General features: G+C 47.5%; 2 protein-coding genes across 3 annotated transcripts; one reads left to right on the forward strand and one right to left on the reverse strand.

Moving 5' to 3' along the window:
• Positions 1-222: 222 nt before the first annotated feature.
• LOC137315193 (beta-1,3-galactosyltransferase 5-like) lies at positions 223-6,061 on the forward strand. Its single transcript, XM_067980072.1, has 3 exons — positions 223-345; positions 2,340-3,027; positions 6,042-6,061. The coding sequence occupies exons 1-3, from the start codon at positions 223-225 to the stop codon at positions 6,059-6,061; spliced, it is 831 nt and encodes a 276-aa protein (XP_067836173.1).
• On the reverse strand, positions 2,935-23,310 carry LOC137315215 (beta-1,3-galactosyltransferase 5-like). Of its 2 annotated transcripts, XR_010961351.1 has the most exons (3): positions 22,666-23,310; positions 8,910-10,068; positions 2,935-3,198 (listed from the first exon to the last, which is right to left on the reverse strand). XR_010961351.1 is itself a non-coding variant. In XM_067980089.1 (2 exons), exons 1-2 carry the CDS (start codon positions 22,771-22,773, stop codon positions 9,130-9,132), a joined length of 1,047 nt encoding a protein of 348 aa, XP_067836190.1. In that variant the 5' UTR covers positions 22,774-23,310; the 3' UTR covers positions 7,810-9,129. The 2 variants fall into 2 exon arrangements, 1 of the variants encoding a protein (XP_067836190.1); XM_067980089.1 differs by lacking the exon at positions 2,935-3,198 and having other exon boundaries at positions 7,810-10,068.
• Between the last annotated feature and the right edge of the window lie 883 nt (positions 23,311-24,193).

Consider the following 24,193-nt stretch of genomic DNA (forward strand, 5'->3'; position numbering starts at 1 on the left):
CAGGCAGAGAAAGTAGGATCAGAGAGGTAAACGCGTGGCTAGAGAAACGGTGCAGGAGGGAAGGGTTCAGATTCCAAGAGCATTGGGACCAGTTCTCGGGCAGAAGGAATCTGGTCAAAATATATGGGTTGCACCTCAACAGAGCTGGGATCAATGTCCTCGTGGGGTGGTTAACGAGAGCCGTGGGGAATTTGACAAGTGAATGGGCACCAGGATGAAACAATGGAGGCGAGAAACAAGGTTTACAGAGGACTAGGAGAGACAAACAGCACTCGAGTAAAGGGTAGTTCAGAAATAGGATGGATCAAGCAGATGGCAAATGTGAGGCAGTGCAAGAATGGACAGGTAAGGGTATGTTTGAGCAAGAGCCCATGAAAATACGATGCGTACATAATTTTTACTAAGCTGCTGGCAATGAAAATGTAAAAACTAAAATTCTGTGCTGTAGATTTAGGCAATGTTTGTAAAGGAATTTAGTGATAATGCTTCGTAGTAGAGATCAACTATTCATCGTCGACCAATCGTACTTTAGTCACCGCGGTAAAGAATTTAGCCTGTTGAGCTAAGGCCCTCAAATCTCCCACTCATCGATCTGACAATAACCAATCAACCTCATCTTTCATGGACTTGTTATGTTCGAAAAACGACGGCACCTTTCGAGGCTCCGGGTGCAAGGGTCGGGCTGGTACCGAATATAAGACCAGTGTAAGTACAGGTGATTGTAAGGGGTCAGTAGGAGAGGAAGAAGATTCAAAGAAGAAGGAAACACCCGAGCAGGTCGAGCATCTCTACTCAGAAGCGAATGGAGTCATTTTTTTCCGTTCTTATAATTATGGCGTGAGCGTTGTAATTATTTTATTTTGTGCTTGGTTTGATCACCTCAATAAAGAACTCTTCACCATCCACAAGGTGTCAGGGTCGGATTTATTACAGCAGTCTAAGATGGGTTTAGAGTGCATGTGCATAAATGCAAATAACGCAGGATATGGTTACGGTAGAACAGTGATTATGTTACTGGACTAGTAATCGAGAGGCCTAGGGTAATGATCTGGCGACATGAATTCAACTCCTGCCATGGTAGCTGGGGAATTTAAATTCAGCTAATTAAATAAAATCTGGAATAAAAAGCAAGTATCAGTAATGGTGACCATGAAACTACCGCACTGTCACAAAAATTCATCAGGTTCACTAATGTCCTTTATGAAAAGAAATCTGCCTCGTCACCTGGTCTGGCCTATAAGTGACTTCAGACGCACAGCAATGTGGTTGAATCTTAATCGCCACCTGAAATGGCTTAGAAAGCTACTAAGTTGTACGAAACCGCTTAAAAAAGTCATAATAAGTTTAAAACCGGATGGATCACCCGGCATCGGACCACTGGGCACCAGACACGGCAAAGTCAAAAAACCAAGCCCAGTCAACACGGCAAAATCTTCCTCACTAACATCTGGGTGGTTGTGCCAAAAATTGGGAGAGATTTTCCACTGACTCTTCCAGCAACAACCTAACAAAGCCATACTCACAGAATAATACCTATCATCCAACGTCCCGGACTATTCCATCACCGTCCCTGGGTATGTCATGTCCAACTGGCCAAATAGATCCACCGGAGGTGGGGGCACAATGGAATACATTCAGGAGGGAGAGGCCCTGGGAGTTCTCAACAATGACTGTGGACCCCAGGAAGTATCATGGCGTCAGGTCAAAAAAAGGCAAGGAAACCTCCTGCTGATTGCCACCGACCGCTGTCCATTGGCTGATGAATCAGTACTCCTCCATGTTGAGCACCACTTGGAGCAAGTATTGAGGGTAGCAAGGGCACATAATGTACTCTGGGTGGGGGACTTCAATATCAATCACCAAGGTTGGCTCGGTAGCACAATTACTGAACGAGTCTTGAGGACATAGCTGCCAGACTGAGCCTGCGGCAAGTGGTGAGAGATTTAATTGAGGTGTATAAAGTTATAAGGGACATAGATAGTTTGGAGAGGGAGGACCTATCTCCCTGAGCAGAGATATCAAAAAAAATGGGCAAAGTTTTAAAGTAATTGGTAGAAGGATGAGAGGGGAGTTGAGGAGAATTTTTTTGACCAAGATGGTGGTTGGGGTACGGAACTCACTGCCTGAAAGGGTGGAAGAGGCAGAATAACTTATCATATTTAAAAATCACTTGTATATGCCCTGGAAGTCTCATAATCTGCAATGCTACGGATCAAGTGCTGGACGGTGGGATTCGGCTGGATCGCTCTTTTTCGGCCGGCACAGACAGGATGGGCCGAATGGTCTCATTCTGTGCCCTAAATTTCTCTGATTATATGATTCTGATGCCCTTCTTACAGATGAGTCCCAGGAAGGCAAGATGCCACCTGTTCAGCTCTCTTTCTGTTCGACTCATTCTGGTTTGGAAAGGAGTACATCATTCCCAATGGATCGTTCGGAAGGATGTAGATTTCACCTCAGGACAACTCAATGGTTTCCTGGCGATTCCTGACTCCCGGTGCGACACAGAGCCTCCATTTTTGAACATACTGGTGACCACGAGACATGAGCAGCTGGAGCAACGGGCTGACATCCGGGAGACCTGGGGCAAAGAGAGACTGATTGGGGAGAGACGGATTTGTGCATATTTCCTCCTGGGTTACGATGGTGCTCACCAGTCAGATATCGAGAGAGAAAATCACCTCCACAAGGACATAATTCAGAGCAATTTCACCGACACCTATTACGACCTGACGATCAAAGTGTTAATGAGCATGGAATGGGTTCATCGTTTCTGCTCTTCAGCGGTTTCCGTCATGAAGACAGACTCAGACATGTTTGTGAAAAACAATTACCTGACCAAGCTCCTGTCGGTGAAGAATCCACACAATTTTTTCAGTGGAGTTGTGTTTAATAATTGGGGCCCAATAAGGAATAAAAGTAGCAAATTTTACGTTAGTGAGGAGGAATATCCAAAGCACAAGTTCGCCTGTGCCATCAATAAAGCCGATCAGCACCCCCGGCATCTGAATCGCATTCTCCCAGAACGTTTGTCTGTCACTGGATTGGCCTTCCTCCATCTCTGCCTTTCTCTGTTTCTCTCTCCATGTTTACCTGTGCTCCTCTGGACCAATCACATTCTCTCAGTGTTTCTCTGCTCCAACATCCTTTCACAATATTTCATGTGAGTATCTGCTCTTCTCACGACTCACAGACACCCTGTGGAATATAATGTGGTAAAATGTGAAGTCATCCACTTTGGAAGGAAAAATAAAACAGCAAAATATTATTTAGTTTGAGAAATACTACAAAATGCTGCTGTACAAAGGGATCACGGTGTCCTCGTACATGAAACTTAAAAAGCCAACAGGTAATCTGGAAGGTGAATAGAATATTGCCTTCATTTCTCGGGGGATGGAGAATGATAGCAGATAAGTCATGCTACAACGTTACAGGGTGCTGATGAGACCACACGTAGAGCACTGCGTACAGTTCTTGTGCCTTTATTTAAGGAAGGATGTACTTGCATTGGAGGCAGTTCATAGAAGGTTCACTAGGTTGATTCCGGATACCGAAGGTTTGTCTTAAGAGGGAAGGTTGAATAGAATGAGTCTATACTCTTTGCAGTTTAGACAAATGAGAGCAGATCTTATTGAAACATAAACGATTCTGAGGAGAGTCGATAAGGTAGATGTTGAGAGGATGTTACCCCTCATGGGGGAATCCAAAACTCAGGGGCATATTGTCAGAATATGGGTTCGCCCGTTAAAGGCGGAATTGAGGGGGAACTTCTTCTCCCAGAGGGTCGTGAATCATTTCCCCAAAATAGCTGTGGAGGCTGAGTCATTGAATACATTACAGGCTGAGTTAGACACATTTTTGATCAGCAAGGGAGTCAAAGGGTATGGGAAAAAGGCGGGAAAGTGGAGTTGTGGTAAAAATCAGATCAGCCATGATCTGAGAAGAGCAGAGAAATATTGAGGGTCTGTGAGTGGTGATTGCAGCAGTCACACACAGGAAAGACCGTGAAAAGGATAGAGGAGCAGTGAGACACAGGGAGCCTGTGAATGTTGAGACGTGTCGAGGGCTAAAATGAGTCTTTAAATGACGAGAGAAGGAGAGAGACACAGGGTGTGTGTGAATGGTGAGAGGAGGAGAGCGAGTCAGGGAGTCTTTAAGTGGCGAGAGAAGCTGCTTGGAGAAATACTATAAAATGCTGCGGTGCAGAAGGATCTGGGTGTCCTCGTACATGAAACACAAAAAGTCAACATACAGGTGCACCAGTTATTCTGGAAGGCAAATGGAATGTTATTTCTAGGGAGATGGCGCAAAAAAACAGTGAAGTCATGCGACAAATTTACAGGGTGCTGGTGAGACCACACCTGGAGTACTGCGGACAGTTCTGGTGCCCTTAATTAAGGAAGTGTATACTTGCATTGGAGGCAGTTCAGGTTCACGAGGTTGATTCCAGGTATAGAAAGATTGTCTTATGAGCAAACATTGAACAGGTTGGCTGTATACTCATTGGAGTTTACAAGAATGAGAGGAGGTCTTATTGAAACATATAAGGTTCTGAAGGGACTCGATTGGGTGGATGCTGAGAGGTTGTTACTCCTCATAGGGGAATCTAAAACTAGGGGGCATGTCCTCAGAGTAAGATGTCGCCCGTTTATGGCGGAAATTAGGAGAAATTTCTTCTCCCAGAGGGTCGTGAATCTTTGGAATTCTCTACCCCAAAAATTGGAGGCTGAGTCCGTGAATACATTCAAGGCTGAGTGAGACACATTTTTGATCAGCAAGGGAGTCAACGGATATTGGGAAAGGGAGGGAAAATTGAGTTGAGGTAAACATCAGATCATCCATGATCTCATTAAATGGCGGAGCAGGCTCGAGGGGCCAAATGGCCTACTCCTGTTCCTATCTCTTATGGTCTTATGATCTGTGTCTCTCTGCTCGTCTCACCACTTACCGACTCCCCGTGTCTCTCTGAACCTCTCAGCACTCACACACTCCCTGTGTCTTCCTCCTCCTCTCACAACTCACAGGCTCCATGTGTCTCTCTACTCCTTTCACGATTCACATATTCCTCGTGTCTCTCTGCTCCTCTCACCATTCACATGCTCCCTCTGACTCTCTGCTTCTCGCACCACTCACGGACTCCCTGTGACCCTTATCACTCACAGATTCAGTGTGTCTCTCTGCTCCTCTCGCCATTCAAAGCATCTCTGTGTCTTTCTGCTCCTGTCCCCACTCACAAACTCCCTGTCTCTCTCTGCTCCTCTCACCACTCACAATGTCCCTGCCTCTCTTTGCTCCTCTCACCACTCACGGACTCACTGTGTCTCTCTGAATACATTTGTTGTGTCCTTGTCTCTCCAATATTCATTCTCAGAGCACATGTCATTCTCTAGCTCTGCTTTTGAATCTCAACTTTCACGTCCCTTGTTCCATTTCATTTTCTCTCTCAGTTAGTGTCTCTACCTTTCTCTCCTCTCCTTAAATAAATGGACCCATTTAGCTGACATAATTATGGGATAGCTCATGAAACTGAGGTTTCATTCTAACCCTGCAGCACGAACACATAATATTTCAGGATGATCCCTCTCACAGGACCAGGGCGGCACTTTGACCCCATCCAGCCACCGAGATTCACATCCTCTAACTCAGAAATACACAAGTGAAATGAACGGGGAGAAGAGGTTTCCTGTCAGTAAAATGCCTGAAACATCAGGAAACAGTACCAGACAGCTGGTCAACACTGACATCAGTCGCTGTAATGAATACAATGATACCCAGATCTGTGGATTAATTGTTTGATCAACTAGAGATCCCGGGGTCCAGGCTGAGCGGGGCCATTTTCCCTTCCCTTATTGATGGTTCTTATTGGACACGTGTGATCTGGGTGGATTTTGCTCTCTGTCAGGCTGCATGTTCTTTCAGACAGGCATCCGACTGGAAATATGGAGCTAGCGGCCGTGTGAGCTTTGTTGTTTCAGGGGTATAACTCTTTCCATCCCAGTAAAATTAAGTATTGATTGCTGATTCTCCGTTCTTGTTTCCAGTCTCCTTTCGTTGCTCGTAATTTTAATAATCACGCCTGGAATCAACGTTGCACATGGGTTGAATTGCAGCCCGTTTGCTTGCTGCCAATTTGTGTGTTTGTTTACTGCAATACCCCGAATACATTAACTTTTGAATTGTATGAAGTGCAGAGCAGTTTAGTGTAGATGCGGCACAAACACACTTCTGGGTTACCTTTCGGATGATGGAGAATTGTCAACTCGTTTCCTTGTAGATTGTTCTTTGATGGTGTATTCAGCTTGTAAAGATCATGAGTACGGGTTGGACACAACAAGTAAAAGATAACTGACGTTAGGGTCCAGAGGAACCTCGGGCATACATTAAGGAACTGCCAACCATTACTCGTTAACTCATGTCAGGTAAAAGGAGTAAAGAAGGAATTTATTTCCGTCGAAGTAAACTCACCTCAGTCCTACATCATCTGGAATCTGTTGTCGTGACGGGGAATTGGAATGCTATCTCCCTCTGTAAAAATAATATTACTTTCATCTCAACTCCTGCAAAGGATCTGCCCGCTCTGGTCTGTCTGATTAACCCTCTGTGAACGATCTCCAGCTAATGTGTTTGACGGGGTTTCAATGCTCCCTTCTGTCAGTTACCCTGTACATGAATAAACCCCGTTTAGTTATTTAGCCTGTTGTGAACTCTGTCTAATGTGGTTTCACATCTCACTCACACTGCGCCCTTCTGTGAATTGCTCTGCACATGAATAAGTCCGTTTGATCTTTATCCGGTTGTGAACCTTGTACGGTGCAACAAAATTCTCCCTTTTCTCAAACGATGAGGGCGGTTCTGGTGTCGATCCACACGATCCAGGAATAATACAAGGGGAATGGTGCGACCTGCGCAAAGTGCCCTCGATTACTTTAACAATCCGGTGGGAAATAGGTGAAACCTTTAAAATGCTTGAAAGATAAAACGAACAAAGTTATATACAGCAGCTTAACCACAGCTTCTCTACCCGAGCTGCGCTGAGCTGGTGGATGTGAGTCCAGTGTGATATTGGCCGCACACAATTTTTCTTTTATGATTCTTTCATGGGTTGTGGGCGTCGCTGGCAAGGCCACCATTTATGCCCATCCGTAATTGCCCTTGAGAAGGTGGGAGTGAGCCGCCTTCTTGAACCGTTGCAGTCCGTGTGGTGAACGCCCGAGATACCACTCCCGGCCTCTGCTGATGTTGATCTCACCCCGCGTGATACTGAGCCGAGCACAGTTCAGGAAGGGCCCAGGTAACTTCCTCGGACCGTGCTGAGTTACCGATGGTTCGAGCCCAAGTGCCCCTCTGGTCCTGTGAGAGGAATCACCCTCCCATATTCTCACTGTAATTTCAAGCCTCGGTAGATGGTTGGGGTCCAAGTGCCCCTCTGGTCCTGTGAGGGGAATCACTCTGCCGTATTCTCACTGTAATTTCAAGCCTCGGTAGATGGTTGGGGTCCAAGTGCCCCTCTGGTCCTGTGAGGGGAATCACTCTGCCGTATTCTCACTGTAATTTCAAGCCTCGGTAGATGGTTGGGGTCCAAGTGCCCCTCTGGTCCTGTGAGGGGAATCACTCTGCAATATTCTTACTGTAATTTCAAGACTCGGTAGATGTTTGGGGTCCAAGTGCCCCTCTGGTCCTGTGAGACGAATCACTCTGCTCTATTTTCACTGTAATTTCGACCTGTTTAACTTCTCATTAACCCTGAGCTCTTTTGCTGTTGCAATGTTAGTTACCCGTGAACTTGATGGATCACTGGACACGCTTGAGTAAAGCAGACAGGCTTTAATTAAACACAACAACCCATTATCGGACAGAACCGCTCCCAGTGGACGGAGACCTCAGAAGAGGAAGGATTAAATTCCTATTAATAACTGCGGCGATATTATCCCCAAAAGTAACACGCGATGACGGTCCCTTAATCAGGAACCTTACAGATTCTGTGATCGTGCTACAGGGTGATCATGAAACCTCAATTTGAAGATCTACCCCATAATTATGTCGGCTTAAGGGGCACATTTGTTTAATATCGGTACAAGTAAGGAGAGAAAGGAAGTGACACAGACTGAGAGAGAAAATGAAAACGAAAACAAGGGAAGTGGAAGTTGAGAGGGAAAGGGAGAGATGTCTATGAATTGTGGGTGGAGCAGAGAGACACAGAGAGTCTGTTAGTGATGAGAGGAGCAGAGAGGCAAGGGGAATATGCGAGTTGGGAGAGGTTCAGAGAGATACAGGAAGTCTGCGAATGTGCAGAAGGGCAGGGAGACGCAGGGAGTCTGTGATTGGTGAGAGGAGGAGAGAGTCACGGAGTCAGTGAATGGTGAGAGCAGCAGAGAGAAAAGGGGAGTCTGTGAATGGGGAGAGGTGCAGAGAGACACGGGGAATCTGTCGGTGTGAGAGGAGAAGAGACACATTCAGTCTGAGTGTGTTGACAGGAGCAGAGAGAGACAGTTAAGCTGTGAATGGAGAAAGAAGCAGAGAGACATAGGGAATCTATGAATGGTGAGGGGGAGAGCAACACTGGGTGTCTGTGAATGATGAAAGGAACAGAGAGACACAGGGAGTCTGTGAATAGTGAGGGAAGGAGAGAAACACAGGGAGTCTGTGAATGGTGAGAGCAGCACAGAGACATAGTGAATTTGTGAATGGTGAGAGCAGCAGAGTGACACAAGGAGTCCGTGAGTGGTGAAAGGAGCACTGATAGAGATAGAGAGAGTAGCAGAGAAAGACAGAGATGGAGTAAGGGAAATCCATCAATAGAAAAATATACTGGGAGAATGAGATTCAGAGTGAATAAAAGTTTACAGAGTCTTGAATAAAAGGGCGTACATAGAGTTCTCGACTAGGGTATTCATGATACCACAGCTCACCATGTTTCCCAGAATGGCACTAGCAGTCGGCCAGAGGTGCTGGGCCGCTTAATGATGGCACAGGGCAACTCGACCCCCTCTCTCTGTCCCACTGATGGTGATTGACCAGCAGCTCGAACACCCGAGGGAAACGTTCCACATCATCATCTTCATTCTACGTGCAGGCAAGATGGACCGATTGGCCTCCTTCTGTGCTGTCTGATTCCATGACTCTACAATTCTAAGAACATCCTGCATCTGTTGAGTCTTCCAGTTCTTTCCAATAGAGACGGTTCTCAAAAGGTCTAACCCAGTGTGAGGTCACTATGCTCCGAAATCTGCACACTGAAAATGGAACCTTGCCAGTGGAGAAGACTTCCCTGGAACTCAGGCTGACCTGGGAGACTTGAAGTTTGGCCAGGTACAACCCAACGAAAACATCTTCCAGTTTGAGGAAAGGAACATCCCTCGAAATATTCCAGATCGCTCCCGCCAAGTCACCGGAAAAGACATAACCTGTCCCAGAGCAAAATGTCGGATACTTTGAATGAGGATATTCCTCCTCATTAACATAAAATTTGCTATTTTTATCCCTTATTGGGCCCCAATTATAGAAGACAACTCCACTGAAGAAATTGTGCGTATTCTTCACCGACAGGAGCTGGGTCAGGTAATTGGTATTCACAAACATGTCTGAGTCTGTCTTCATGATGAAAACTGCTGAAGAGCAGAATCGATGAACCCATTCCATTCCCATTAACACTTTGATCGTCAGGTTGTAATAGGTGTCGTTGAAATTGCTCTGAATTATGTCCTTGTGGAGGTGATTTTCTCTCTCGATATCTGACTGGTGGGCACCATCGTAACCCAGGAGGAAATATGTACAAATCCGTCTCTCCCCAATCCGTCTGTCTTTGCCCCAGGTCTCCCGGATGGCGGCCCGTTCCTCCAGCTGCTCATGTCTCGTGGTCACCAGTGTGCACAAAAATGGAGGGTCGGTGTCGCACCGGGAGTCAGGAATCGCCGGGAAACCATGCAGTTGGCCTGAGGTGGATTCTGCATCCTTCTGAATGATACGTTGGGAATGATATACTCTAATTATCAAAATGTAAACCGGAATGAGTAGAGCAGATAGAGAGCAGAGCAGGAGCAGGTAGTATTTTAGCTTCCTGAGATTCATCTGCAAAACAAGGGCATCAGAATATGAATGGCCAATGTACACAATTAATCAGGAAAATTACTGAATTCAAACAAGAATATAGTTGAGCAAAATAAACAAAATAAAACTAAGGGCGATACAGAGTAAAGCTCCCTCTACACAGCCCCATTAAACACTCCCGGGGCAGGTACAGGGTTAGATACAGAGTAAAGCTCCCTCTAAACAGCCCCATTAAACACTCCTGGGGCAGGCACAGCACGGGTTAGATGCAGAGTAAAGCTCCTTCTGCGCTGTGCCATCAAACACTCCAAGGGGAGATACAGCACAGGGTAGATAAAGAATAAAGTCCCATCTGCACCGTCCTATGAAACACTCCCGGGGCACATGGAGCACGTGTTAGATACAGAGTAAAGCTTCCTCTACACTGTCCCATCAAACCCTCCCAGGGCAGATACAGCACAGGTACAGAGTAAAGCCCACACTTCTTGATATCTGTCACTTCCCCAAAACTCTTTCAGTCCAGCTTCGATCTTGTGCTGTGAATCTTGCAATTACACCCAGGTATCATGTTTGCGATTGAAAGCTCAGAAATACAAGCTCACAAAATTTTGAGAACAGGTCCCGTGATCCCTGAAAATACAGAATGACCTGCAGCCTGAATCCTACCGGCTCTGTGTCCCCCGCGCCCTCAGCATGTCGATGGCTTCGTTGAATGATGCTTTGGGGGCGTCCCAGAACAACCAATCACTCTTTCGTCCTGTGATCACGCCTGACACCCATAAAACAACGTTGGTTGCTCATTGCGACTGTATCTAAATTGCTCCGACTATCGATTCCCTGCAGGTATCTAATTCACCTTTGCTCCTCGTGTCCCTCCCTGTGTAAACATTATTTAACTTTTATGTGCACTGTTACACAGGTTCGAATCGCTGCTGACTCTCACTGCGGTACTGGTTTCACGGGCACAGCTCGTGTTCTGATACAAGAGCCTTGTTCTTCGTTGCGGGGCCAGATGGTGAGTATTGGCAGGGTATTTTACCATGTATGGAGCATCACAGCTGGGCTCAATGAGGCCAAGGATGGATCCTGGGCCGTCCCACTCTGTGTGGCTCAGGAACACACATGATAAAATCACCTAACATCAGAAGCCAAGGATAGACCCTGGGCCGGCCCGCTCTGTGGGGTTCAGTAACACACAGGGTAAAATCAGCGAACATCAGCGGCCAAGGATGGACCCTGGGCCCTCCCGCTCTGTGTGGTTCAGTAACACACTGGATAAAATCAGCTAAAATCAGGGGACAAGGATGGATCCTGGGCCGTCCCGCTCTGTGTGGTTCAGTAACACACTGGATAAAATCAGCTAAAATCAGCGGACAAGGATGAATCCTTCGCCGTCCCGCTCTGTGTGGCTCAGGAACACACTGGATAAAATCAGCCAACATCACAGGCCAACGATAGATCCTGGGCCGTCCCGCTCTGTGTCGCTCAGAAACACACTGGATAAAATCAGCTTTCATCAGAGGCAAAAGATGGAGACTCGTCCATCATTAATTAACCGGCTTCTGAAGTTACGCACTGATCCAACAGTGATCCAACCAACTTCCATTCTGGAGCTTCGGGCTCAGTTGCCAAATATCTCTGCACTTCGCTAAACTTAAATCAAAGGCTTCTGTACTCGAAAGGGGCCAGTTCTGTTTCCAACAGCAAAGCAGTGCTTAAATTAATTTAAGTAACTGTAGTTTGAGAAGCACAAATTCGAACATACGGTGACGCTCCCACTTCAAGGCTCGCAGGAGGAGAAAGCCAGAGACAGTCTCTCGCATATTGTATCGAAGATTCTGAATCATGCCAGTCCATTAAAAAAGCCAATAGTTGTGACATGAGTTGGAAACTATTGCGTGGTAAGAGACAGAGAGTAGGGATAATGGGACTGCACTGTGATTGACGGGATGTGAGAAGTGATGTTCCCCAGGGTTTTGTACTGGAGCCGCAGCTTTTCACCATCTACATCAATGACTTGGATGAAGGACGATAGAGTTGTACATCGAAATTTGTAGATGACAAGGCGCAGTAATTAATGTAGATGAGAGGAAATACAAAATGAAGTAGACGGGCTAATTGAATGGGCATAACTTTGTTCGATGAAATTTAATGTGGTGAAGTTTAAGGTGATCCATATCCACAAGAAATAGAAATAGGAACATTTTCTTAATTGCAAGAGATTAAGAATTGTGGAAGAGGAAAGGGATTTGGGTGTCCAGTTACACGTGACACTAATAGTTAGTGCACAGGTAAAAAAAAAGAATCAGAGAGGATAATGGGATCATAGAACCAGACAGCACAGGCCACTCGGCCCATCGTGCCTGTGCAGGATTTTTGAAAGAACTAAGCAATTAATCACACTCCACAACTCTTTCCTCTTAGCCCTGCAATTTTCCCCCATCAAGTATGTGTCCAATTCCCTTTTAAAAGTTACTATTGAATTTGCTTAAACCACCCTTTCAGGAAGTGCAATCCAGCTCATCATAACTCACTGTGTAAAAAAATGTCTCCTCATCTCTCCTCTGGTTCTTTTGCCAATTATCTTAAACCTGTGTCCTCTGGTTACTAATCCTCCGACGAGTGTTCGTAGTTGCTCAACATTTACTCTATCAAAACCCCTCATATTTTGGACATCTCTATTAAATATTTCTCTGCTCCAAGGAGAACAACCCCAGCTTCTCCAGTCTCTCCACGTAACTGAAGTCCCTGATCACTGATTCCATTCTGGTCCATCTCCTCCGTACCCTCTCACGCCATCTGTCTCTAGCCCATCCGTCTGTCACCCATCCGTCTGCCCCGCGTCCGTCACTCTGCACAAGATAAGAGCTCATGATGTTGGGGGTAATATATTGGCATGGATCGAGGATTAGCCAAATAACAGAAAACAAAGAGTCGGGATAAAAGTGTTATTTTCAAAATGGCAATCTGTAACTTGTGGGGTGCCGCAGGGATCAGTGATATTTACAATATATATAAATGACTTGGATGAAGGAACAGAATGTCTTGTGGCCAAATTTGCTGATGATACAAAGATTGGTGGAAAAGCAAGTTGCGATAAGGTCACAAAGTGTCTGCAAAGGGATATTGATTGCTTAAGCAAATTGGCAAAAAATGGCAGATGGAATATAAAGTGGGAAAATGTGAAGTCATCCACTTTGGGAGGAAAAATAAAAAATCTAAATATTATTTGAATGGAGAAATATTACAAAATATTTTTTACAGAGGGATCTATGTGTCCTCGTACATGAAACACAAAATATCAACATACAGGTGCAGCAGATAATCCGGAAGGCGAACGGAATATTGGCCTTTATTTCTCGGGGCATGGAGTATAAAATCAGGGAAGTCATGCTACAACTGTACAGGATGTTGGTGAGACCACACCTGGAGCACTGCGTACAGTTCTGGTGCCCTTATTTAAGGTAGGACATACTTGCATTGGAGGCAGTTCAGAGAAGTTTCACTCGATTGATTCTGAGCATGGAACGGTTGTCTTATGAGGAAAGCTTGAACAACTTGGGTCCATAATCATTGGTGTTTAGAAGAATGAGAGAAGGTCTTATTGAAACATACAAGATTCTGAGGGGACTCGATTGGGTAGATGCTGAGAAGAAGTTACCCCTCATGGGGTATCTAAAACTAGGGGCATAATTTCAGGATAAGGGGTCGCCCGTTTAAGACGGAAATGAGGAGGAATTTCTTCTCCCAGAGGGTCGGGAATGTTTGGAATTCTTTACCCATAAAAGCTGTGGAGGCTGAGTCATTGAATACATTCAAGGCTGAGTTCGACAAATTTTTGATCAGCAAGGGAGTCAAAGGATCTGGGGAAAGGGTGGGAAAGTGGAGTTGAGGTAAAAATCAGATCAGCCATGATCTCACTAAATGGCGGAGCAGCTTCGAGGGGACGAATGGCCTACTCCTGCTCCTTTCTCTTATGGGCTTATAGTCTCCCCATCGGTCTCTCTCCATCCGTCGTCCCCATCCATCTCCCCACAATCCATCTCAACCTAATCCATCTCTCCCCATCCACATCTCCCCCATCTACCTCTCCTCTTCCATCTCTCCCCAACCGCATCTCCCCCATTGATCTCACCACAATCCCTCTCTCCCCATCCGTCTCTCCCCATCCCTCTCTCCCCAACTGCCTCTCTCCATCTTTCTTTCCCCATCCGTCTCTCCCCATCCGTCTCTCCCAATCCGTCTCTCCCCCATCCGTCTCTCCCCCATCCGTCTCTCCCCCATCCGTCTCTCTCCATCTTGCTCACCCCCTTCCGTCTCTCTCAATCCGTCTCCTCAATCCGTCCAATTCCATCTGCATCTCTCCATCCATCTTTCCCCATCGGTCTTTCCAATAAGCCTCTCCCTCATCCGTCCCTCCGATCCTTCTCTCCCCATTCGTCTCTCTCCATCCATCTCTCCGCATCCATCTCTCTCCACCCGCCTCTCACCCTACGTCTCTCGCCATCTGTCTCTCCCCATCAATCTCTTATTCAGCCGCCTCTCCCTATCCACCTCTCCTCAACATCTCTCCCCATCCATCTTTCCACAATCCATCTCTCCTTTATCCATCTCTCGCCCACCTGTCTCTCTCCATCCGTCTTTCCCATCCGTCCTTCCTCGTCCGTCTCTCCCCATCTGTCACTCCTCATCTTCTCTCCCCATCCCCCATCTGGCTCTCCCCCAAACATCTCACCCACACCCGTCTCAACTCCATCCGTCTCTCCAATTCATCTCTCCCCACCCATCCCATCCCATTCATATCTCCCCATCCGTCTCTCACCAATCCGTCTCTCAACAATTCGTCTCTCCGTCATCCATCTCTCACCGATCCACTTGCCACTTTTTTGCCCGGCTGAGCGGTCCATTGATATCTTCCTGCAGTCCACAGCTTTCCTCCTCACTATCAACCACACGGCCGATTGTTGTATCATCTGCAAACTTCTTAATCATGCCCCCTATATTTAAGTCCAAATAATTAATATACAGCGACAGTCAGTATCTGTGGTGGTGGGAGGAGGGAGAATGGAAAGTTCAATATAAAGTAATCACTAATGTTCCCAGAGTTACTGTTAAATGTGAAGGGTCAAACTTGGTTGCTTTTCACTAAAGCCCCTCTCGGGGGAGCGATTGTTTTTTAAGTACAGGTGCCACCTCCATGTGGCAGGGAATATTTCATCTCAGCGTTCGTTGAACCTTGAAGCACAGGAGGCGGCCATTCAGCCCATCGTGCGTGTGTCGTTTCATTGAAAGAGCTATCCAATTAGTCCCATTCCCCTCCTCTTTCCGCATAGCTCTGCCAAATTTTGCCCTTTATGATTTTATCAAATTTATTCTCAAAAGTCACCATTGAATCTGCGTCCACCCCCTTTTATGCTGTGTATTCCAGATCATAACATCTCGCTGCAGAAAAAAAAAATCCACATCATCTCCCCGCTCTGATTCTTCGGTCAATTAGTTTAAATCTGTGTCCTCAATGACCTACCTCACTGTGGAAACAATATCGCCTTCTGAACTGTATCAAAACCCACTGTATAAAACCACCACAGCAGGACTCGAATCAGCAATCGTCTGATAACACCACAATTCAGCACCAAAGATTAGACACCTTATCCATTAGGCCATAAGGCCACTGACGAGTTTTAAAAAAAACAGTATTGAAGAGAATTCTGAGCAGTTTCAGGGCCATTGGTCTCCAGGATGAAATTTCTCCTCATCTCAGTCCTGAATGACCGACCCCTTATTCTGAGACTGTTACCACTGATTCTAGATTCCCCAGCCAGGGGGAAACATCCTCCTTGCATCTACCCCGTTGAGCCCTGTAAGGATTTTGCATGTTTCAATTAGATCACCTCTCATTCTTCGAAACTCTATAGAATATAGGCCTGGTCTACTCAATCTCTTCTCATACGACAATCCCGGCATCCCAGGAATCAGTCTGGTGAACCTTCGTTGCATTCCATCTATGGCAAGTATCAGCTTTCTGAGGTCAGGAGACCCAAACTGTACACAATACTACAGGTGCGGTCTCACCAAGGCCCTATATAATTGCATTAAGATATTTTTACTCTTGTACTCAAATTCTCCTCTGATAAAGGCCAACATAATATTTTCATTACTAATTGCTTGCTGCACCTGCATGTTTGCTTTCAGTGACTCATATACAAGGACACCCAGGTCCCTTTGAACATCAACATTTCCCAACCTCTCACCATTTAAAAATACTCCACATTTCTGTTTTTCCTACCAAAGTTGGATAACTTCACATTTTCCACATTATATTCAATCTGTCATGTTCCTGCCCACTCACTTAACCTGTCTATATCCCCCTGAAGCCTCTTTGCATCCTCCTCACAATTCACATTCCCACCCAGTTTTGTGACATCAGCAAACTTGGAAATATTACATTTGGTCCTCTCATATCCAAGTATCGATTCCCGCTGTTCCCCACTAGTAACATTCTGCCAACCTGAAAGAGACCCGTTTACTCCTACTCTCTGTTTTCTGTCTGTTTACTAATTCTCAATCCATGCCAATATATTACCCCAATTCCATGTGCTCTAACTTTGATCACCAACCTCCTGTGTGATACCTTATCGAAAGCCTTCTGAAAATCCAAATACACCAATCCACTGATTCCCTTATCTATTCTATTAGTTACATCATCAAAGAACTCCAATAGGCTTGTCAAACATGCTTTTCCTTTCATAAATCCATGTTGACACTGTCAAATCCTATTATTATTTGCTAAGTGTCCTGTTATCACATCCTTAGTAATAGATTCTAGCACTTTTCCTACAACTGATGTCGGGCTAACACGCTTGTAGTTCCCTGTTTTCTCCCTCTCTCCTTTCTTAAATTGTAGGGTTACATTTGCTACCCTCCAATCTGCAGGAACCATTCCAGAATCTGTAGAATTTTGGAAGATAACAACCAATGTCTCCACTATCTCTATGGTCACCTCTTTCAAAACCCTAGGATAGAGATCATCAAGTTCTTGGGATTTATCAACTTTCAGTCCCAATAATTTCTCTAATACTATTTTTTTAATATTACTAATTTCTTTCAGTTGCTCATTTGCGCCAGACCCTTGGTTCACTAGTATGTCTGGAAGGTTTTTTGTGTCTTCTTCAGTGAAGACAGACACAAACATTTATTTCATTTCTCTGCCATTTCCATATTCCCCATTTTAAATTCTCCCGTCTCTGTCTATAAGGAGTCCACGTTTGCCTCCGCCAATCGTTTCCTTTTTACATACCTATAGAAGATTTTACAGTCCGTTTTTTATGTTTCTCGCTAATTTACCCTCATATTCTATTTTCCCTTTCTTTATCAATTTCTTGGTTCTCCATTGCTGACTTCTATAATGTTCCCAATCCTCAGGTTTACTGCTTTTTCTGGCAAGTTCATATGCCTTTTTCTTTGATTAAATACTAACTTTAATTTCTCTCTTTAGCCACGGTTGGAACACATTTCCTGTTGGGTTTTTGTGCCTTAAGTGAATATATATTCGTTGAAAATTATGTATTAATTCTTTAAATGTTAGCCATTGCCTCTCTACCGTCGTACCTTTTAATGTAGTTCCCTACCCAACAACAGCCATCTTGCGTATCAATCCTTTGCAGTTTCATTTATTTCGATTTAAGACCCTAGTTTCGGATTGAATTACATTACTTTCAAAAATAATGAGGAATTATATGGTCACTCATCCCAAAGGGCTCATTTACAACAAGATTATTAATTAACCCATTCTCATTGCACAATACGAGATCTAAAATAGCCAGTTCCCTAATTGGTTCCTCAACATAGTAATCTAATGTAAGGAGTCGCACAATACCACGTTATAGTCCAATAGCTTTATTTGAAATCACAAGCTTTCGGAGGCTTCCTCCTTCGTCAGGTGCCTCCGAAAGCTTGTGATTTCAAATAAAGCTGTTGGACTATAACCTGGTGTTGTAAGACTCCTTACATTTGTCCACCCCAGTCCAACACCGGCATCTCCACATCATAGTAATCTAAAAAAATCATCTCCTTTACATTCTAGGAATTTGTCCCTCACAATATGAGTGCTAATTTGGTTTGCCCAATCTATATGTAGATTAAAGACTCCGATGATTACTGTATTGCCCTTGTTGCATGCTCTTCTAATGCCCTGCTTTATACCGTGCCCTGCATTACGACTACTGTTTGGTGGCCTGTAAACAACTCCCACCAATATGTTCTGCTCCTTGCTGTTTCTTAGCTCCACCCAAACTGATTCTGAGCCAAGAACCTTTCTCATTATTGGACTGATCTCATCCTTCATTAACAGCGCCACCCCACCTCCTTTTCCCTTTTGCCTGTCCATCCTAAATGTTGAATATTCTTGAATATTCAGTTCCCAGCCTTGGTCACCCTGCAGCCACGCCTCTGCAATGGCAATTGGATCATACCCATGGATCTCTATTAGTACCGTCAATTCAACTACCTTTTTGCGAATGTTGCGTGCTATCAAATAAAGTGCCTTTAATTTTGCCTTTTTAACATTATTTCCTATTTTGTTCTTATTTGCTTCCGCTGCCTTCCAATTTCACTTACTACTTTCTTGCCTTCCACGTCCAGCTTTGTTGCTCTCCCTTCTGAATCGCCTCTAGTTTACTATCCTCCTGCCAAGTTAGTTCATTCCATCCCCAATAGCACGAGCAATCCTCCCCGCATTGATATTGGACCCAGCCCCATTGAGGTGCATCCCATCCGGCTTGAACAGGTCCCACCTCCCCCAGAACCGGTCGCAATGCTCCTCGAAACTAAAGTTCTCCCTCCTGCACCATCTCTCCACCCACGCATTCATCTGCTCTCCTCCTATTTCTATACTCATTAGCGTGTGGCACTGGGAGTAATCCGGAGATTAGTACACTTGAGATCCTGCTTGTTAATCTCTTTCCTAACTCCTTAAACTCTGTCTGCAGGACCACATCCCTCTTTCTACCTATGTCAGTGGTACCGATATGTACCACGACATCTGGCTGTTCACCATTCCCCCCCTCCCGCCCAGAATGTTCTGCAGCTGCTCAGTGACATCCATGACCCTGGCACAAGGGAGGCAACATACAATCCTGCAATCACGTTTACAGCCGCAGTAACGCCTGTCTGCTCCCCTAACTATGGAATCCCCTCTCAGTATTTCTCACTTGTTCTTTCTCCTACCCCTTCCCCCTGTACAGCTGAGCCTCCCATGGTGCTGTGGACATGGCTCTGGCTGCACTCCCCAGAGGAACCCTCTTCATCACCAGTATTCAGAACTGAACACTGGTTGGAGAGTGAGATGCCCACAGGGAATTTCTGCACTACCTGCCTGGCCCTCCTTGTCTGTTTGGCGATCACCCAGTACCTCTCAGCCTGCACTTTCTTAAGCTGCGGGCAGTCCCCTTCCTGAAACGTGCCATCAACGTCGCTCCCAGCCTCGTGATTACACCGTGGTGACGCCAGCTGCTGCTCAATTTCTAAAATCCTGAGCTCAATCTCCTTCAGCTGACGACACTTCCTGCACCGACAGTTGTCCAGGACACGGGAAACGCCCTGGAGTTCCCACATAGCACAGGCCGTGCATTCGACCGGTGTGAGCTGCCCTGACACACCATGGCTTATTTGTTTGTTTACCAAACATAACAAAAATAAATTAAGACTTAAAAAAAATACTCAATACCAAAAGAAACGCTCACCAACTACCAGCCAATCTGTTCCATTCCCTGTTATTTTTTTTTCTCTTTCTATATTTTTCTTTTTTTGTGTTTATAGGCCACCCTTTTATAAGAAGGGAGGGTTTAGGGTGTGATTATGTGCAGGAAAAACCAAAAGAAACCAAAACAAGTGTCAAATTAAAATTTATTATGCTGGTCCAGGATGCCCTCCAGTCCCTGCGGTGCCCACCGGTCGCGGACAAACTCAAGCGTTCCGGTAAACACCGCGAGCTCCATCTCCGGAGCCACCCAGGCGCGGAGAATTCCGCGGAAGAGAGGCAGACAGTCCGAGCGACCGCCCCCACGGGCCACGCCCAACCTGGACCTGTGGATAGCCACCTTGGAGAGGCCCAGAAGCAGGCCCACGAGGACGTCCAGCGATCTGATCGCCCCCCTCCTCCTCACCGGGTGGGCAAACATCAGGAGCGTGGAACTGAAGTGCAGCCAGAACTTGAGGAGCAGCCCCCTTAAATAATCAAACAGGGGCTGCAGCCTCCCACACGCAGTGAAAAAATGAAACGCGGACTCGTCCAGGCCGTAGAAAGTGCAGGCGGCCTGGGAGTCCGTTAAATGGCGTAACCGCTTATTGGACATGACTGCTAAATGCAACACTCTCCACCCCAGATCCCCAATGGCACACGGGAGGATCCCCGAGTAGAGAGCCTTTCACTCGGGACCCCCGCCTCTGCCGGACGGCAGGATGGTACGCCAGGGCGTGTCCCGGCGAGAGAAGAGGGCGAGGAAGTGGAGACTGTGCAGGAGCAGCCCGTAGAGGAAATCCCTCCGTGCAGAGCGAAATGGAACGGAGGGAATTTCCGAGAGATGGCTCAAGTTGTGGGGCACGGCCCCCAGAGTGAGGATTCGGGGCCTGACGCCGATGAGGAATTCCGTCCGGACGGGGGTCAGATCGGACGGGATAGCTCCACGTGCTTGAGCCTCCTCCACACCCAGAGTGGAGTCATGGCCGACTGCCACTTTCAACGCCCGGATTACGGCGGCCGCGTCCCCGACACTCAACGAGGACATCCGGGAAGCCAGCATGTCCAGCGCCATCCAGCCCGCCCCTCCGCCATCAAGGACGTCCCAGACTCTGGTTACCTCACCGGCAAGTGCCATGCGCTCTATCTGCCGCGTGCGGCCGAAGCCGACACCTGGAGGAACGGATTCCTGAGCAGCAGCTCCTGCAGGACGGCCGCTAGCCCCGACGGGCGAGAGCACCGGCGGGAGGCAACCATATTCCAGACCCTGATCAGATCCTGGTAAAAGACAGGCAGCTCCTGCAATGACGTGCGGCCGCCCGGCAACATGATAAACAGGAGCTGCGTGTCGTAATTCAGGCCGTGCAGCCGGTGGAAGAAATACGTCGCCAGCGCACGCCTTCGAGGAGAATCGTGAAAGTACAGGTATCGCTGCAGGGTCTGAAGGCAGAAAGTCGCCACCCGGGTGTGGACGCACACCAGCCCCTGACCGCCCTCCCGAAGCGGGAGACTCAGGGCCGCAGCAGCGACCCAGTGTATCCCTTTGGCCCAGAAGAAGTCGATGAGCTTCTCCTGAATCTTGGCGACAAACTCAGGAGGAGGGATCAAAGTGACCAACCGGTACCACGACATGGCGGCCACCAGCTGGTTTATGACCAGCACTCGACCCCTGTAGGATAACACTCGGAGCAGTCCTGTCCAGCGTGCTCAGCGAGTGGTGACTTTGGCCTCCAGCTCTTGCCAGTTCGCCAACCAGGCTACCTTGGCAGGGCTAAGATAGACTCCCAGGTACCGGAGGTGCGTGGTGCTCCAGGCAAAAGGCCGTAGCTCCACCGGCAGGGAGTCCGCCCGCCACTGACCCACCAGGAGTCCAGAACATTTCTCCAAGTTGATCCTGGTGCAGGACTTTGCAGAGTACACCTTTTGGCACGCGTGCATCGTTCGCAAGTCAACGGGATCCGTGACCACGAGGAGCACGTCGTCGGCGTAAGCCGAAAGGATGACCTCCATGCCCGGCTCGCACAGAGCCAGTCCCGACAACCTCTTCCGCAAGAGGAGCAGGAAAGGCTCCACGCAGACGATGTATAATTGGCCGGACATGGGGCATCCCTGATGCACTCCTCTCCCGAAACGAAGGGACGCCGTCAAGGATTCGTTAACCTTAATCAGACACTCCGCGGCGGCGTATAGAAGTCGGATCTGGCCGACGAAATGTGACCTGAACCCGAAAGCGCACAGATCCCGAATAAGTACTCGTGAACCACCCTGTCGAACGCCTTCTCCTTATCCAGGGAAAGGAAGGCGAGCCTCAGACCAGCCCTCTGGGAATGGTGGATCAGGTCCCTGACCAAGTGGATGTTATCGTGGATCTTCCGGCCCGGGACCGTGTCGGACTGGTCTGGGTGGTTCATGTGGGCCAGCACGGTGCCAAGGCGAGCAGACATCGCCTTGGTGAAGAACTTATAATCCGTGCTGTGGAGGGAGACCGGGCGCCAGTTTTTAAGGTGACGGAGATCCCCCTTCCTTTGCAATAGGTCGACGACCGCCCTGCGCCACGAAACGGGCATCTGCCCGGTCGCCAGACTTTCCCCCAGGACCCGCGCGGAGTCGCCCCCCAGGACGTCCCAAAAGGCCCTGAGGAACTCCACGGTCAGCCCGTCCAGCCCTGGGGAAATTCCCTCTGGAGAGCTGGTGGACGGCATCGGTCAACTCTGGCAGACGCAGCAGAGCATCCCTGTTAATTTACAGTTGTATTAGCCTGGTCAATAAACTAATTTAAGTTATTAAAATTAATAAACTCACAGCGGATTTACGCTTCCAGCTTTTAATTTGATTTTACCCAATTCCCTAACTTCCAGGTAAAAAAAAACTGCAAAACTTACCAGCCAATCGCCCACCTGCTGTCCTGTGACGTCACTCCTTGTTTTTGGCTGATTCGGGCCAGCGTGAGTCATACACTGCGCACGCGCAGTCGGCAGGTAACGGCGCATGGGCACAAGACGCAGGCCCGCAACGGAAACTCCGGTCCGCGCATGCGCCGTAGATATTTAGACTGCGACAGGAAGCGGGGTCTTTTCTCGTCTCACTGACTGGGCCCGCTCCCGCCGCCTCAAGTGAGTTTCGGCCTTCGAGCAGTGGCATTTATTTCGCTCCTATGGCGCCTACGCCGCTCCACTCGTTCCGCTCTCGCCGCCTCCGCTCCTCATGAATCTAGGCCTTCAAGCCGGGGCTTTTATTTCGCTCCCTCTGCCGCTCCACAAGTTCGGCTTTCGCCCCCTCCGCTGCTCATTGCGTGCAGGCCTTCAAGCCGGGGCATTTATTTCGCTCCCTCTTCCGCCTCCGCCGCTCCACTAGTTCCGCTCTCGCCGCCTCCGCTGCTCAATGAATGTAGGCCGTCAAGCCGTGGCTTTTATTTCGCTCCTTCTGCCGCCACCGCCGCTGCACTCGGTCCGCGCCGCCGCCTCCGCCGCTCCAAAGTACGGGCGGAAATTGGGGAGGTACTGGCCATAATCGTCCAAACATCTGTGGTTACGGGGGTGGTGCCAGAGAGGACTGGAGAATTGCAAACGTTACATCCTTTTTCAAAAAAGAGAATTGGATACAGACTTGAAAGGAAACATTTACAGGGCTGCGAGGAAAGGGCAAGTGAGTGGGACTCGCTGCATTGCTCTTGCAGAGAGCTGGCGCGGACACGATGGGCCGAATGGCCTCCTTCCGTGCTGTAACCTTTCTATGATTCCATGACATCGAATGATCCGGGACTGACAGCACATCCCTTTCAAACAGAGAAAGACACAGAACTCTCTCACTCTCTCTGTCTCTCACTCTGTCTGTCACTCTCTCTGTCTGTCTGTCACTCTCTCTGTCTGTCTGTCACTCTCTCTGTCTGTCACTCTGTACTTGTATCACTCTGCACTTGTGTCACTCTGTACTTGTGTCACTCTGTACTTGTTTCACTCTGTACTTGTCTCACTCTGTACTTGTCTCCCTATCAGTCTGTCCCTGTCGTTATCTTTCCCCTCTCTTTCTTTCTGTCTCCGTCTATCTCTCTCTCTCTCTGCCTCCCTCTCGCTGTCTGCTGGTGTCTCTCTCTCTTTACATTTCCACCTCCCTGTCCCTCTTTGTCTGCTTTTCTCGCTCATACTGTTTCAATTTCTTTGTCCCGCTCTCTGCGTCCCGTCTCTCTTTCTCTGCTCTCTATCTCTGTTTCTATGTCTATTTGTGCGTCTCTATCTCCATCTTGCCTCCGTCTCTTTTTCACTTTCTGTGCTCTCTGTCTCACCCGCTTGTCTCTGTCTCTATCTATCACTGTCCCACTATCCCTTTACCCTTCCATTTTGCGGCTCTTTCTCTCTCCTATTTTCTGTTTCTCTCTCTCCCCTCTGTCTCCTTCAATTTATATTTCTCCCT

The sequence above is a fragment of the Heptranchias perlo genome, unplaced genomic scaffold (genome assembly GCF_035084215.1).
Source record: "Heptranchias perlo isolate sHepPer1 unplaced genomic scaffold, sHepPer1.hap1 HAP1_SCAFFOLD_54, whole genome shotgun sequence".
Lineage (NCBI taxonomy): Eukaryota > Metazoa > Chordata > Chondrichthyes > Hexanchiformes > Hexanchidae > Heptranchias > Heptranchias perlo.